Genomic DNA, 13721 nt, shown 5'->3' with positions numbered 1-13721 from the left:
AACAGGGGAATGGCACATGTGGAAAAATAGCAAGACAATGGTGCCAGATAAACGTCTTCTCTTTTATCTCATTTTCTGCTTTAACAAGTGCTGCTATGCAATACTGTATTGATAATGTTCATCCAAACAATCAGACAAATTACCCAAATCATTAACATTTACAGTCAAACTAGAATATACAGGCAATACACAACTGACACTTTTAAAAGCGGTCATAGAGAAGGAGGAAATGTAAGTGTTTTCAATATAACCCAATGTGCTCTATATTTGGGGGGTCCTGTGCGTGTGGATTAACTGCCCCTGTACATCTGACCGTGTTAACTGCCCCTGTACATCTGACCGTATTAACTGCCCCTGTACATCTGACCGTATTAACTGCCCCTGTACATCTGGGGCAACTATTGGGGTCAGACGCTATGCAAGGCACACGTTCTACAGGGCAGTGTGTGTGGAAGTGAGAGGGGCATTATGAGAAACCATTTCCTCAACATGTTGAACTCGCATTTATAATATATACAGGGTAAAATAGAAAACGGGTTGAGGGTGGCGTTGAGCTAAGAGCTTCATTAACACAGGGTTACACCTGCGCTGCTATGGACCAATAACAACCCTGCAATTGCACTTATATATTCCTTTAACTACATGTTGTTTAACAACCTTTAATAATTACAGTGAGACAACATCAAAATCTGATGGCTGAATACAGGTCCATAAAGAACATCTCGTTTGTTTTATTAAATATACACATGGGAAACACCACGACCAGCGAACCCCCCGACCCCTGACCCCCGCTCGCCACTATTCAAGAGGCTCGGACGTTAAGGTCACACGATGGAACATTAAGGTGAGAGACGTTCATCATCATCGTTCGGCCGAGCCACCTGCGTGTTGGATGGCGTGCACCTCCAGTCTCCCCTCGCTATCCACCCACACCCCCGACAGACCCTCGGCACAGCATGCTGGTGCATTATGGTCTCAAAACACAACGCAGCCGATGCCCCGGACAGGACCAGTCTGACGGGCTCCTCACTCAGCTAGGACCCTGCCAGGTCTCCTAGGTAACCCGTCGGTCTCCTAGGTAACCCGTCTGTCTCCTAGGTAACCTATCAGTCTCCTAGGTAACCCATCAGTCTCCTAGGTAACCCATCGGTCTCCTAGGTAACCCATCAGTCTCCTAGGTAACCCATCAGTCTCCTAGGTAACCCATCAGTCTCCTAGGTAACCCATCAGTCTCCTAGGTAACCCATCAGTCTCCTAGGTAACCCATCAGTCTCCTAGGTAACCCGTAAGAGAGATGAATGACATCAGACCGTTCCACATGGGATGTAAAATACAGTTTAACCATGGAATCCTAAACTAGTAGAACTCTCTGTCCAACGCTCTCCATGTGTGTTTGGGGGTTAAGGCCACAGTTACTCCCTCACACTGACAATATTGCATTAATGTGCTGCAGCGGACAGGAAGTCATTCCCAACCTTCACCTGACTGACCCAACCCTAGCCACTACACCCTCACCTGACTGACCCAACCCTAGCCACTACACCCTCACCTGACTGACCCAACCCTAGCCACTACACCCTCCCCTGACTGACCTCTCTCCCCCACTCTAAATCCCTCTCTCCTGACCCCCTCTACCTCACAATCTTTAAACCTTCTTCTTTAAACAAACGTAGTGCTCAAAACCCTCTTTACAACCTCTCTCTCTCTCTCTCTCTCCCCCCCTAAGCCTATTAACATACCATTCCACAACTCTGAAGGACAGCCGTGTGTGTGTGTGTGTGTGTGTGTGTGAGTGTGTGTGTGTGTGTGTGTGAAGGGTCCAGCTCCATCTCTGTCCTAGTTAAACTTCAGGCCCAGATAAAGATGGAGGCACATCAGAGCCCCTCCCACTGCCCCTCTTCCCCTCAGCGGAATGATGACATCACAAGTGCTTTCAACAATCATCTTTGGCGGTCAGAGAGAGAGAGAGAGGGGGGGGGGGTGGGGAGGGGGGTTAATTCTCCAGGTCCCAGACTTCCGACCCCTCCCGATTCATCTCAGTTCCTTACACTCTCCATTTACAAACATAGGGTGCTAGTGGTTCTCCTGACCCCTGACCCCGCCCAGCCCTGCTCGGTGTCCGGGTGTGGCCCGGTGTCTCTGGGGGCGTCACGGGGCAGGGCGCGGGCCAGAGGCTACGTGGGCCTCAGGCTGGAGCCGGCAGGGTTGTTGCAGGGTTTCTGGGGGCCCGGCATGGGGGCCCCCATGTGGAAGCCTTGCTGTCCAGGGGCCGCGGCTGAGCTGGGGGGCTGGAACTGGGCCAGGGGCTGGCTGGGGGTCAGCAAGCCGACCTGACAGGAGCCGGCGGGACCTGACCACTGGGGGGCGCTGTAGGGGGCCGAGGAGTAGCCGAAGCCCTGGGAAGACGGGCCCAGCGAACCCTTCCGGGTGCCCAGAGGGGCGGAGGGGTTGGGGGGGAGGGCTCCTCCCAGGCTGGAGGAGGCGGAGGTGGGGAGGGGCAGGGGGGGGCACAGGTGACCCGGAGCCGAGAACTTCCTGCCCATGTTGACTGGAGGGATGATCTGGAGAGAGAGAGAGAGAGAGAGAGAGAGAGAGAGAGAGAGAGAGACAGAGAGAGAGATATTAGGAGACAGGTACACATGTCTAGAGTCTCCATACGTAGAGCAGTCGTGTCCTCACCTCGGGGCCCTGGGTCCCGGTCTTGGGCCCTCCTCTCTTGCCCTGGGAGAGGCTGATGGCGTCCCTGGCCCAGTTGTCCACTAGCTGGTGAAGGTCGTCGGTGAAGGTGCCCTTGCGGCCCTGGCTCGGTGGCGCTGGGTTGGGTCCGGCCGGCTGGTTCTGGGCGTGGTTCGGCCCGGGGTCCAAGCCGGTCCCGCTCACCCCTGAGGACACAGAGGACGGACGGGTCAGCGAGCGGGTTCGCTGGGCAGCCGGGCTCCAGGCCGGCGTTGTTGGAGGAGGGGGTGGGGCTGCGGCGCTTACCCGTAGAGGGAGTGCTTAGGCTGGGCATGGACGGGGAGGGTTTGAGGGGCTGGGGGGAGGAGCGTCTGGATGATTCTGAGGGCCCCGCGCTGGGGGGGGGGCTCTGCTTTGGAGGGGTGGCTGAGCCTTGGGGACTCTGAGCTGAGCCTGGGGCTCCTACACACACACGCACACACACACGCACGCACACACACACACACACACACACGCACACACAAAGACACACGAGTTAAAAGATAACTTCTTACTTCTTATCGCATCACTTCCTGGTGGAGCAGTGCTGGCGTCCCTACTAGGGATGTTAACAGTTAACCGACTATCGATTAATCGCCGATAAGAATTTACTCGAGTAAGATTTGGTTACTCGATTAATTGCTCGTTAATGGAACAGAACTTTTATTTTTGTAACTAACGTTATCAACGGGAGTTGCGTGAAATGTAATCATGATTTAAGGTCTGACTGCACATGAGGGCGCCACGCCATGTAGTGAAGGCTAATTGGGATGCTGGGAAATTTCAATGACACAGCGGAAGAAGACAAAAAAATGACGCGAGCAAAGCGCAGTCCGGCGTGGGACGTTCTTATCGATTAATCGACTATCGTTTGTTAAAGGACTATGCTCGTTTTTGACAACCTGGACCTTATTTACGACATATTATAAGAAGTTTGACTCACCCAGATCACTTTTTTGTTGTTCGGAGGCCTGTAGAAGAAATTTAAAATCCAGCGCGAGCCAGTATATCCATGTAATGGCGGCGCACGGGGCATAGGGAATGCCGTTTCTCAAAATCCATTTTCGGCCGCTAAACGGTTGTTTTCATCAATCACATTGCATGAATCGACAGTTGATATTCCTCTACGCCAGCCATTGTTGTTTTGGTTCCAAATAAGGGGTCTTGATCCTCTGTAACATGATCTTTACAAGCCTCTCCCCCACTTGCTCCAGCACGCATGCGCACAGGCCAGCGCGCAGACTTGCTATTCTCTGTCTGTAGGCTACACTCGCGGCTCACATTCTCTGCGCTACGATCGGATTGTTGGTGCCTAGAATATTGTGTGCAATATGGCTGAATATTTGTCAGATTTAGAGGATCTAGAAAATGAATTAGAATATGACGGACGTCCATATCGTTTTGAGCCAGAGTATACGGACGAAGAGCTCCTTGAAAGGAGGGTGAGGAGACAGAGAGAGGAACAGCTGGCCTGTGCGCATGCGTGCTGGAGCAAGTGGGGGAGAGGCTTGTAAAGATCATGTTACAGAGGATCAAGACCCCTTATTTGGAACCAAAACAACAATGGCTGGCGTAGAGGAATATCAACTGTCGATTCATGCAATGTGATTGATGAAAACAACCGTTTAGCGGCCGAAAATGGATTTTGAGAAACGGCATTCCCTATGCCCCGTGCGCCGCCATTACATGGATATACTGGCTCGCGCTGGATTTTATATTTCTTCTACATGCCTCCGAACAACACAAAAGTGATCTGGGTGAGTCAAACTTCTTATAATATGTCGTAAATAAGGTCCAGGTTGTCAAAAACGAGCATAGTCCTTTAAGGTTAACAGTTATCGATTAATGAAAATCCTTGAAATATGCAGCCCTGGTCCGTACCTGTGTGCGGGGGGGCGGGCTGGCCGCCGCTGCTGCGAGCTGATTTGCTGGTCTTGCTCTTCGGGCGGCGACGCCCTCCTGCCATGGCAACGGCGGGGGAGAGGACGGCGGTGGGCGGGGCTTTACCCAGCCGGCTGAACAGGGCGTCGATCTCCTCCTTCTGACGAGACTGCAGCGTCTGGATCTCTGTCATGTGTCTGTGAGGAGGAGAGGAGGAGAGGAGGAGGAGGAGGAGTTAGCCGTGTTCTGTTTCGTGTTCTCCGTGCGTTCATGTGTTCCAGGCAAGGTTATTATAGTTAACGAAAACTAACTAAAAAACTAAAACTAGGTGTGAAAAAACATTTTAGTTAACTGAAATAAAAATAAAAACTAGGCTTTACAAAAAAACTAAAACTGTATTGTGTGTTTACAAAACTAACTAAAATAAACAAAAAATTTAGAGAAAATGTCCTTAGTTTTAGTCTTTTTCATTTCATACATAAGCCTAGTATTTTGGGTGGATATTCAATCTATCCTCCATTATTTCTTTAGCTGTTATCCTGCGCAGAAGTAATCTAACGTTCGCCAGATGGTTTGTTTTGCACAGAGTGCAACAACATGAGCTCACGAGATCAGGATGGCTAGCGCAGAAAAAAAAAAACTAAAACTAATAAAAACTAAACTAAAACTAAGCATTATCAAAAACTAAAAACTAAACTAAACTAGAAAATCTGCTTTAAAAACTAATTAAAACTAAACTGAAATTGAACACAAAACGTTAAAACGATATAAAAATAAAAACTAATGAAAACAGCATATTATAACCCTGGTTCCAGGCAGGACTGTCCAGACCGACCTCTCTCTAAGATGGCTGATCTCTCTCTGGAAGGCCTCATCCTCCGGCCCGGAGTCCTCGTAGTCGCTGCTGATGTAGCAGTTGTAGGAGGAGCTGGGGGCGGAGCTGGTGGAGGAGGAGGGGCCGTTCTGGAGGGCGGGGCCGGGGGCGGAGCCTGCTGCCGCTGTAGCCGGGGTCACTGAGAGAAGAGTTACACTGTTAACGAGAGGACGCAGCTTTGGGACGCTCTCCTATCGAGGATATCGAGTTCTACTGTGTTTTAGACAGTAACTGTTCAGAATGTGTTCTACTAGTAAACGCCTAATGATTCTAAGTGTATTTGTAATATATACCAGAAAGTTATATTGATTTTCTTGTTTGTCTACAGACATGTCATCTTCGTCGTCTAACGTCTAATGTTGCTTAGTGATAATGGATTTCCATCGCTGCGGCAACGCGTTGGAATGTTCGCCGTCCCCAAACCGTCGCTGCTTAAAGTCCCGAATGAGTCTGATCTACAATTCTGCTCCCGCCTACTTCCTTCCTTCCTTCCTCTCTCTATCTGAATCTTCAACAACAGAACTCCATCATTTATCAGTCACCAAGTGTGGATCTGAGAGAATTCAGAGCGTGAATGTAGATTGTGTCTCCGTGTCTCAGTCCAGGGGCCTCTACTGCACCAGACCCACCTGTCACTGAGAAGCGCCCCACTTTAGAGCCCGAGGGGGGGGCGGCGTCGGGCCGGGGGGCCGGGAGACTGCTGGACACCTGGAAGCGCCCTATGGTGGTGGGCTGAGTGTTGTGGGGGGAGGAGGATCCGTCGACCGCGTCTCCCCTCCGACCCCCCCGGGAGAGAGGGGAGCAGCGGTGCAGCGTGTTCTCCGGACTGGACAGGGAGGAGGAAGAGGAGGAGGAGGAGGAGGAGGAGGAGAAGGAGGGAGTGAGAGAGGAGGAGGAGGGGTCAGGGACCGTGGTGGTTCCGTCTGTAGCCACGGAGACCTGGGAGAGGAGGAGAGAGGAGAGAAGGAAGAGAGAGAAGAGGGGAGGAGAGGAGAGATTAAGGCTGAATCCCATTTCTAATTTTTACTTGAAGTAATTTGAAGTATACTAGTAGAGCTTGAAGTACACTAGCATAGCTAGGTGGTTTACTGTACACTGACCTGGAAGCGCCCTAGCGTGAAGCCTGCCGGACCAGCAGCTCCCCCAGGGAGGGTCTCTGGACCAGCAGCTCCCCCATGGAGGGTCTCTGGACCAGCAGCTCCCCCAGGGAGGGCCTCTGGACCAGCAGCTCCCCCAGGGAGGGTCTCTGGACTCAGGGCTGGTCCCAGCTGGGTCTGCGCCCCACCCAGGGGCTGCTGGGAACACAGAGACAGAGGATGGTCAATGGGAAATGGACGGCACTTATTTTATCCAAAGCGCTTTACAATGGGCCTCTCATTCACCCGTTCACACACACATCCACACACTGATGGTGGTAGCTGCCATGCAAGGTGCTAGTCTGCTCATTGGGAGCAGCCGGGATTCGAACCGTCGACCCTACGATCATTGGACGACCCGTTCTACCTAGTTAGGGACTCATCCAGGACTAGTTAGGGACTCATCCAGGACTAGTTGGGGACTCTTACAGGACTAGTTGGGGACTCATCCAGGACTAGTTGGGGACTCTTACAGGACTAGTTGGGGACTCATCCAGGACTAGTTGGGGACTCCTACAGGACTAGTTGGGGACTCATCCAGGACTAGTTGGGGACTCATCCAGGACTAGTTGGGGACTCATCCAGGACTAGTTGGGGACTCATCCAGGACTAGTTGGGGACTCATCCAGGACTAGTTGGGGACTCGTACAGGACTAGTTGGGGACTCATCCAGGACTAGTTGGGGACTCATCCAGGACTAGTTGGGGACTCATCCAGGACTAGTTGGGGACTCATCCAGGACTAGTTGGGGACTCATCCAGGACTAGTTGGGGACTCGTACAGGACTAGTTGGGGACTCATCCAGGACTAGTTGGGGACTCATCCAGGACTAGTTAGGGACTCATCCAGGACTAGTTAGGGACTCATCCAGGTCTAGGGACTGTGGAAGACAGGGCAGCCCAGCGCTCACCTGAGGTGGTCCAGGGAAAGGAGGCGGGAGCTCTGAGGGGGTCGTGACCACCTGGTCGGCACCAGCTGGATACACCTGAGATAAAGAGAAGAGGATGTTGTATTATCATCATCATCATCATCATCCTCAAGTCATTACATTACATTAGTCATTTAGCAGACGCTTTTATCCAAAGCGACTAACAATAATTGTATTTAACGTAGGAAGAGCCAATGTACTACTACTTGCCAGAACTCACAAGTGCATCTTCTTTGTAAAACAAGTGACTAAGAGCATAATCTAGTGCTGAAGGCAAAGTGCAAGAATAGCAATCTAAAAAGATATTAATCATCATCATCTTCAGAGCGTGAGCTCTTCCCTCACCTGTGCTCTGGGGGCGTGTCCAGGCTGGGCCGGGGGTGTGTGGGCGTGTCCCGTGGGGGTGACTCCCTGCCCTGGATTGGATGAGGGGGCGGAGACCGCCGGGCCTCCCGGTGGGAGGAGCAGGGTGGAGGGGGGCAGCAGGGCGGCGCCGGGCGGGGGAGAGGTGGTCCCGGTGGGGGGGGACGAGGTGCCCGTGTTGGGGGCGTCGGCAGAGCTCTGGTCTTTAAAGAGAGAGCGCAGCTTCTTATCCAGGGCGTGGATGTCTTCTACACCGGGGGTCTTGGTCTGTGGCTCTCCCCCTTCTGGGTCTCCTGGCTGAGCTTGAGGCTGGGGCTGGGGGGGAGGCTGAATGGGAGGCTGGGACTGGGTGGGAGGCTGGGGCAGAGGCTGGAGCTGAGTCGGGGGCTGGTGCTGGTTGGTTAAGCCAGATGACGACAGCTGGGCAGGCTGCGCTACGGGGACGGACGCAGTGATAGGCTGAGCCTGGGAGGGGGCGGGCTGCGCTACAGAGACGGACACAGGGATTGGCTGAGAGGACGGAATAGGAGCGGCGGGGGCTAGAGGCTGCTGCTCTAAGTTCGGTATGGTCCCGGGCACAGAGAGAGGGGGGACGGGGGCGGCGCCGACGCCCTGAGGCCCCACCCCTGGGGGGAGAGAGGGGGGGGCCTGGGGTACCGCTGCAGACTCGGAGGAGGAGGGGGGCATGGAGGCGGGTTGGGAGGGGGCTGGCGGGTAGCCGGGCTGGGGAGGCGGTGTCGAATCGGAGGGAGGCGCTGGGGTCGGGGTGGGGGACGCCCTCCCGGTAGCAGCTGGGTACGCGGAGGGGGGGGGCGAGGAGGTTCCAGAGGGCGGGGCTGAGACTGCAGGCGGGGTGGTGGTGGTGGGAGGGGCTGTGATGTCGTTGCCGGCCAGGGTGGAGGGGTCAGGGCTGGGGTCAGGTGGGGCGGGGTGTCCCATGGTGGACCGTCTGTCTCCGTGGGTCTGTCTCATCTGACTGAAGGCCTGCTGGAGGCAGGCAGACGGGGCGGACAGGGACAGGCCCAGACCCACTGGACCTGCTGGGGGCGGGACAGGAAGTCAGGGGGCGGGACAGGAAGTCAGCGGCGCGATCGCACAATGTTGAGCGCTTCCTAGGGCAAGAGCGCCATCCGTGATAACTAAACAGCACAATAGATGTGGATAGGGATGTAACGATAACCGGTATAATGATAAACCGTGATTACATTTGATTAAATTTATCGTGATAATTTTATCGTGATAATTATCGTGACAATTTTATCATTAAAACCGCCGCTTTTGAAAAACTCACTGTAAATACTGTCCAGCATCAACCAAAGCTAGAAACAGTCTCAAAGACGCATTATTTTAATGTTAATGCAAAAATGTATTTATTTTTTTATAATTTATTTGTGGTTTTCAATATAAAACTTGGTGAAATTATTACAGTGTGTGTATCGGTAGTTTTTGAAAAATCTTCAGCACATTTTACAATACCGTGATAAAATGATAACCGTGATAATTTTGGGTCATTATGATCGTGATATGACATTTTCCCACCGTTCCATCTCTAGATGTGAATCCTAACCGGACGTTCCCAGAATGCATTGAGGATGCAGCAGGCCGCGTCTCACCTGGGGGGGTCTCGTCGTTGAAGGAGGAGTTAGTGGAGGTGGGGCTGAAGAACTGGTCCCGGAGACGAGACTCGGGCACGGGGCTGACGATGAACCTGCGGCCGGCCGAGTGAACCACCTGAGCCACCAGGCTGGGAGGGACACCTGGGACACCGGGGGTCAGGGGTCACTCAGTGGATGTTCTGGGGGGAGTCTGTGTGTGTGTGTGTGTGTGTGTGTGTGTGTGTGAGGTGATTACCAGGTAGGAGAGGAGTGGACATCTCAGGCTGCTGCTGCAGGTCGCTCACCATCTGAAGAGGATGACAAGATCAGCATCTGACCTGTGTGTGTGTGTGTGTGTGTGGTGAGGTGTATGTGTGTGTGTGTGTGTGTGTGTGTGTGGTGAGGTGTGTGTGTGTTTGTGGTGAGGCGTGTGTGTGTGGTGAGGTGTGTGGTGAGGCGTGTGTGTGTGTGGTGAGGCGCGTGTGTGTGTGTGTGTGTGTGTGTGTGGTGAGGCGTGTGTGTGGTGAGGCGTGTGTGTGTGTGTGGTGAGGTGTGTGTGTGTGGTGAGGCGTGTGTGTGTGTGGTGAGGCGTGTGTGTGTGTGTGGTGAGGCGTGTGTGTGTGTGTGGCGAGGCGTGTGTGTGTGTGTGTGTGTGTGTGTGGTGAGGCGTGTGTGTGGTGAGGCGTGTGTGTGTGTGTGGTGAGGTGTGTGTGTGTGGTGAGGCGTGTGTGTGTGTGGTGAGGCGTGTGTGTGTGTGTGGTGAGGCGTGTGTGTGTGTGTGGCGAGGCGTGTGTGTGTGTGTGGTGAGGTGTGTGGTGAGGCGTGTGTGTGTGTGTGTGTGTTGAGGCGTGTGTGTGTGTGTGTGTGCGGTGAGGCGTGTGTGTGTGTGTGGTGAGGCGTGTGTGTGTGTGTGGCGAGGCGTGTGTGTGTGTGTGTGTGCGGTGAGGCGTGTGTGTGTGTGTGGTGAGGCGTGTGTGTGTGTGTGGCGAGGCGTGTGTGTGTGTGTGGCGAGGCGTGTGTGTGTGTGTGGTGAGGTGTGTGTGTGTGTGTTGAGGCGTGTGTGTGTGTGTGTGTGCGGTGAGGCGTGTGTGTGTGGCGAGGCGTGTGTGCGTACCTGAGTGAAGCCCTCCATGCCCTCTCTCTTCTCGTCCGCCATGTCGATGACCTCGCGGATCTGCTCGATGAACGACTCCCGCTCGCTCTCCAGGATGAACTCGCTCTGGACCTGGAGAACACAGGCGCTCAGTCCAGAACTGGGCTCACGCTAGTGAGTTCTGACTAGGGATGTTAACAGTTAACCGACTATCGATTAATCGCCGATAAGAATTTACTTGAGAAAGATTTGGTTACTCGATTAATTGCTTGTTAATGGAATGGAACTTAAAATTATTATTTTTTTACGAACTTTATCAACGGGAGTTGTGTGAAATGTAATCATGATTTAAGGTCTGACTGCACATGAGGGCGTCCCGCCATGTAGTGAACGCTGATTGGGATGCTGGGAAATTTCAACGACACAGCGGAAGACGACACAAAAATGAAGCGAGCAACACGCAGTCCAGCGCGGGACGTTCTTATCAATTAATCGACTATCGTTTGTTAAGGTTAACAGTTTATCGATTAATGAAATTCCTTGAAATGTGCAGCCCTAGTTCTGACAGGCCGTGAGAACAGGGCGGGCGTGGTTACCATGATCTGAGCTATCTCCTCTGGGTTGTCTCCATCCAGGTCAAACTTGAAGGTCACCATCTTCCTGTTGTGAGTCTCCAGCTGACACTCGGCCACCCTGTCCCCCATGTTGGACACCTGGAGGAGAGGACCACAGGTTAGGTCACTCTGCCCGGCCACCAGCGGGTCAGACAGACATTTTTACAGCTCACTTTTCTGACCCCCCCTGAAACTTTTTTTTTTTTTTGCTTCCCTCTGGAATATGTAGGGGTGGGGCCTACTGTATGCCCACCCCCCATTGCTCTCTGCAAAGCACATTGTGTTGCCTCTGTGTATGAAATGCGCTATACAAATAAAGTTTGATTTGATTTGACAGGAGACACAGAGAGGAGGAGGAGGCAGGTGGTCGTTAAATTAACACGGGGAAGGGGCGGGTCTTACGTTGAGAACGTTGAGCTTGGCCTTGGTGGTCTTCTCGTGGCGAGATCGGCTGCGCACAGACCGCCGCTGGTGGCGTTTGAGCGAGCGGCCCTCGTGGCGGCCTCCTGACGTGGATACGCCCTCGTTGCCGTCGCTCAGACCTGACGCCGCGTCGGAGAGGCAGCTGAGGCAAAGAGGAACAGAGTCAGAGGAACAGAGTCAGAGAGGAAGTCAGAGAGGAAGAGTCAGAGAAACAGAGTCAGGGAGGAAGAGAGTCAGAGGAACAGAGTCAGAGGAACAGAGTCAGAGGAACAGAGTCAGAGGAACAGAGTCAGAGAGGAACAGAGTCAGAGAGGAACAGAGTCAGAGAGGAACAGAGTCAGAGAGGAACAGAGTCAGAGAGGAGCAGAGTCAGAGAGGAACAGAGTCAGAGAGGAGCAGAGTCAGAGAGGAGCAGAGTCAGAGAGGAGCAGAGTCAGAGAGGAGCAGAGTCAGAGAGGAGCAGAGTCAGAGAGGAGCAGAGTCAGAGAGGAACAGAGTCAGAGGAACAGAGTCAGAGGGGAACAGAGTCAGAGAGGAACAGAGTCAGAGAGGAACAGAGTCAGTGTTACCTCTCCACAGCCGGAGGCACTAGAGCCGTCTGTCCTGCTGGCTGCTCCACTGGCGCGGTCTGGGGGACACTGACAGGGGCCTAGAACACAGACACACCATCACACAGTCACTCACAGGGGCCTAGAACACAGACACACCATCACACAGTCACTCACAGGGGCCTGGAACACAGTCACACAGTCACTCACAGGGGCCTAGAACACAGACACAGTCACTCACAGGGGCCTAGAACACAGACACAGCATCACACAGTCACTCACAGGGGCCTAGAACACAGACACAGCATCACACAGTCACTCACAGGGGCCTAGAACACAGTCACACAGTCACTCACAGGGGCCTAGAACACAGTCACACAGTCACTCACAGGGGCCTAGAACACAGTCACACAGTCACTCACAGGGGCCTGGAACACAGTCACTCACAAGGGTTCAGAACACAGTAACACAATCATTCACAGGGGTCTGAAACAGTCACTCTCACTCACAGGGGCTTAGATAACTAGCAGTCACACCACACTCTCAACACACTAGTCAAACACACTCAGACCTCCGGGTATGAGCCACCCATCACACCCAGGTCCGACGTGTACCTGCAGGACAGCCAGGTGGGAGGCCTGATAGAGGAAATATAGGTGCTCTGCGTTGATTGGAGGAGACATGATAGGAGGGCTTGGTTCACTGGCCCAAGACTGATGGTCATGCAAGAGAATGCAGCATGCAGAGAGGAGAAACGAGACAGGTACGCACACACACAGACGTTAGGGAGAGCAGAGGAACAGTGAGAAAGAACGTGACAGCTGAGAACAGCTGAGAGCATCTTAGTAGGAAGTAGAAGAACACTAGAGCTGTGTTTGGAATCGTTCCCTCGTTCCCTCACTCTCTATTCCCTATATAGGGTTCACCATGTAGTGAACTACCTAGGGAACGGAGAAAATGTAGGGTACATGCACTGTTCCCTGCAAATCAAGGTGAATTGTGGGTAATAAATAGTGGACTATATAGGGAACGAAAATTCCGTGGAGAATTCGGACACTACAAACAAAATGGCTGACGCACTATATAGTGCACTATATAGTGAATAGGGAGCGATTCCGAACAGCTTAGGACTGCTGGTGTGTGTCTCACCTGTGTTTGCTGAGCTCCAGGCTGCAGCTGTGTGGTGGTAGAGCTCTGTGGAGCAGTGCTGCCCTCTGTCTGCTGCTGCTGGGGGTGCAGGGGAGGGGCTGGCTGGGTGGAGGGGGGCAGCGCCACCTGCTGGGGCTGAGAGACAGAATACACATTGAACTATTTATCTATTTTCCAAGCGGAGAGAGGGGTTGAGGAGAAGAGAGGGGTTGAGAAAAGGAGAGAGGGGTTGAGGAGAGGAGGGATTGAGTAGAGAAGAGAGGGGTTGAGGAAAGGAGAGAGGGATTGAGTAGAGAAGAGAGGGCTTGAGGAGAGGAGAGGGGTTGAGGAGAGGAGAGAGGGATTGAGGAGAGAAGAGAGGAGTTGAGGAGAGGAGAGAGGGGTTGAGGAGAGGAGAGAGGG

The 13721-nt window shown here is 53.1% G+C and overlaps 1 protein-coding gene across 3 annotated transcripts in view; it reads right to left on the bottom strand.

Annotated features, from left to right (window-relative positions):
• Positions 1-1751: 1751 nt before the first annotated feature.
• The window catches only part of LOC311319381 (serine/threonine-protein kinase WNK1-like), a 40531-nt gene continuing 28561 nt past the window's right edge, over positions 1752-13721 (bottom strand). The window contains exons 9-24 of one of the 3 annotated variants that reach the window (XM_084450923.1): positions 13320-13454; positions 12192-12271; positions 11602-11764; positions 11182-11298; positions 10607-10717; positions 9749-9800; positions 9511-9654; positions 7880-8937; positions 7517-7591; positions 6571-6765; positions 6100-6409; positions 5432-5609; positions 4597-4793; positions 2983-3138; positions 2680-2882; positions 1752-2561 (exon numbers count right to left, since the gene is read on the bottom strand). In XM_084450923.1, the coding sequence (XP_084307049.1) occupies positions 2175-2561; positions 2680-2882; positions 2983-3138; positions 4597-4793; positions 5432-5609; positions 6100-6409; positions 6571-6765; positions 7517-7591; positions 7880-8937; positions 9511-9654; positions 9749-9800; positions 10607-10717; positions 11182-11298; positions 11602-11764; positions 12192-12271; positions 13320-13454 (3561 nt within the window). In that variant the 3' untranslated portion in view covers positions 1752-2174. The remainder of the gene's footprint in view (positions 2562-2679; positions 2883-2982; positions 3139-4596; positions 4794-5431; positions 5610-6099; positions 6410-6570; positions 6766-7516; positions 7592-7879; positions 8938-9510; positions 9655-9748; positions 9801-10606; positions 10718-11181; positions 11299-11601; positions 11765-12191; positions 12272-13319; positions 13455-13721) is intronic. The other 2 variants (XM_084450924.1, XM_084450925.1) reach the window with 2 other exon arrangements.

Source organism: Borostomias antarcticus (genome assembly GCF_949987555.1).
Source record: "Borostomias antarcticus genome assembly, chromosome: 16".
NCBI classification, from domain to species: Eukaryota; Metazoa; Chordata; class Actinopteri; order Stomiiformes; family Stomiidae; genus Borostomias; species Borostomias antarcticus.
This window is presented reverse-complemented; position numbering and strand designations above follow the sequence as displayed.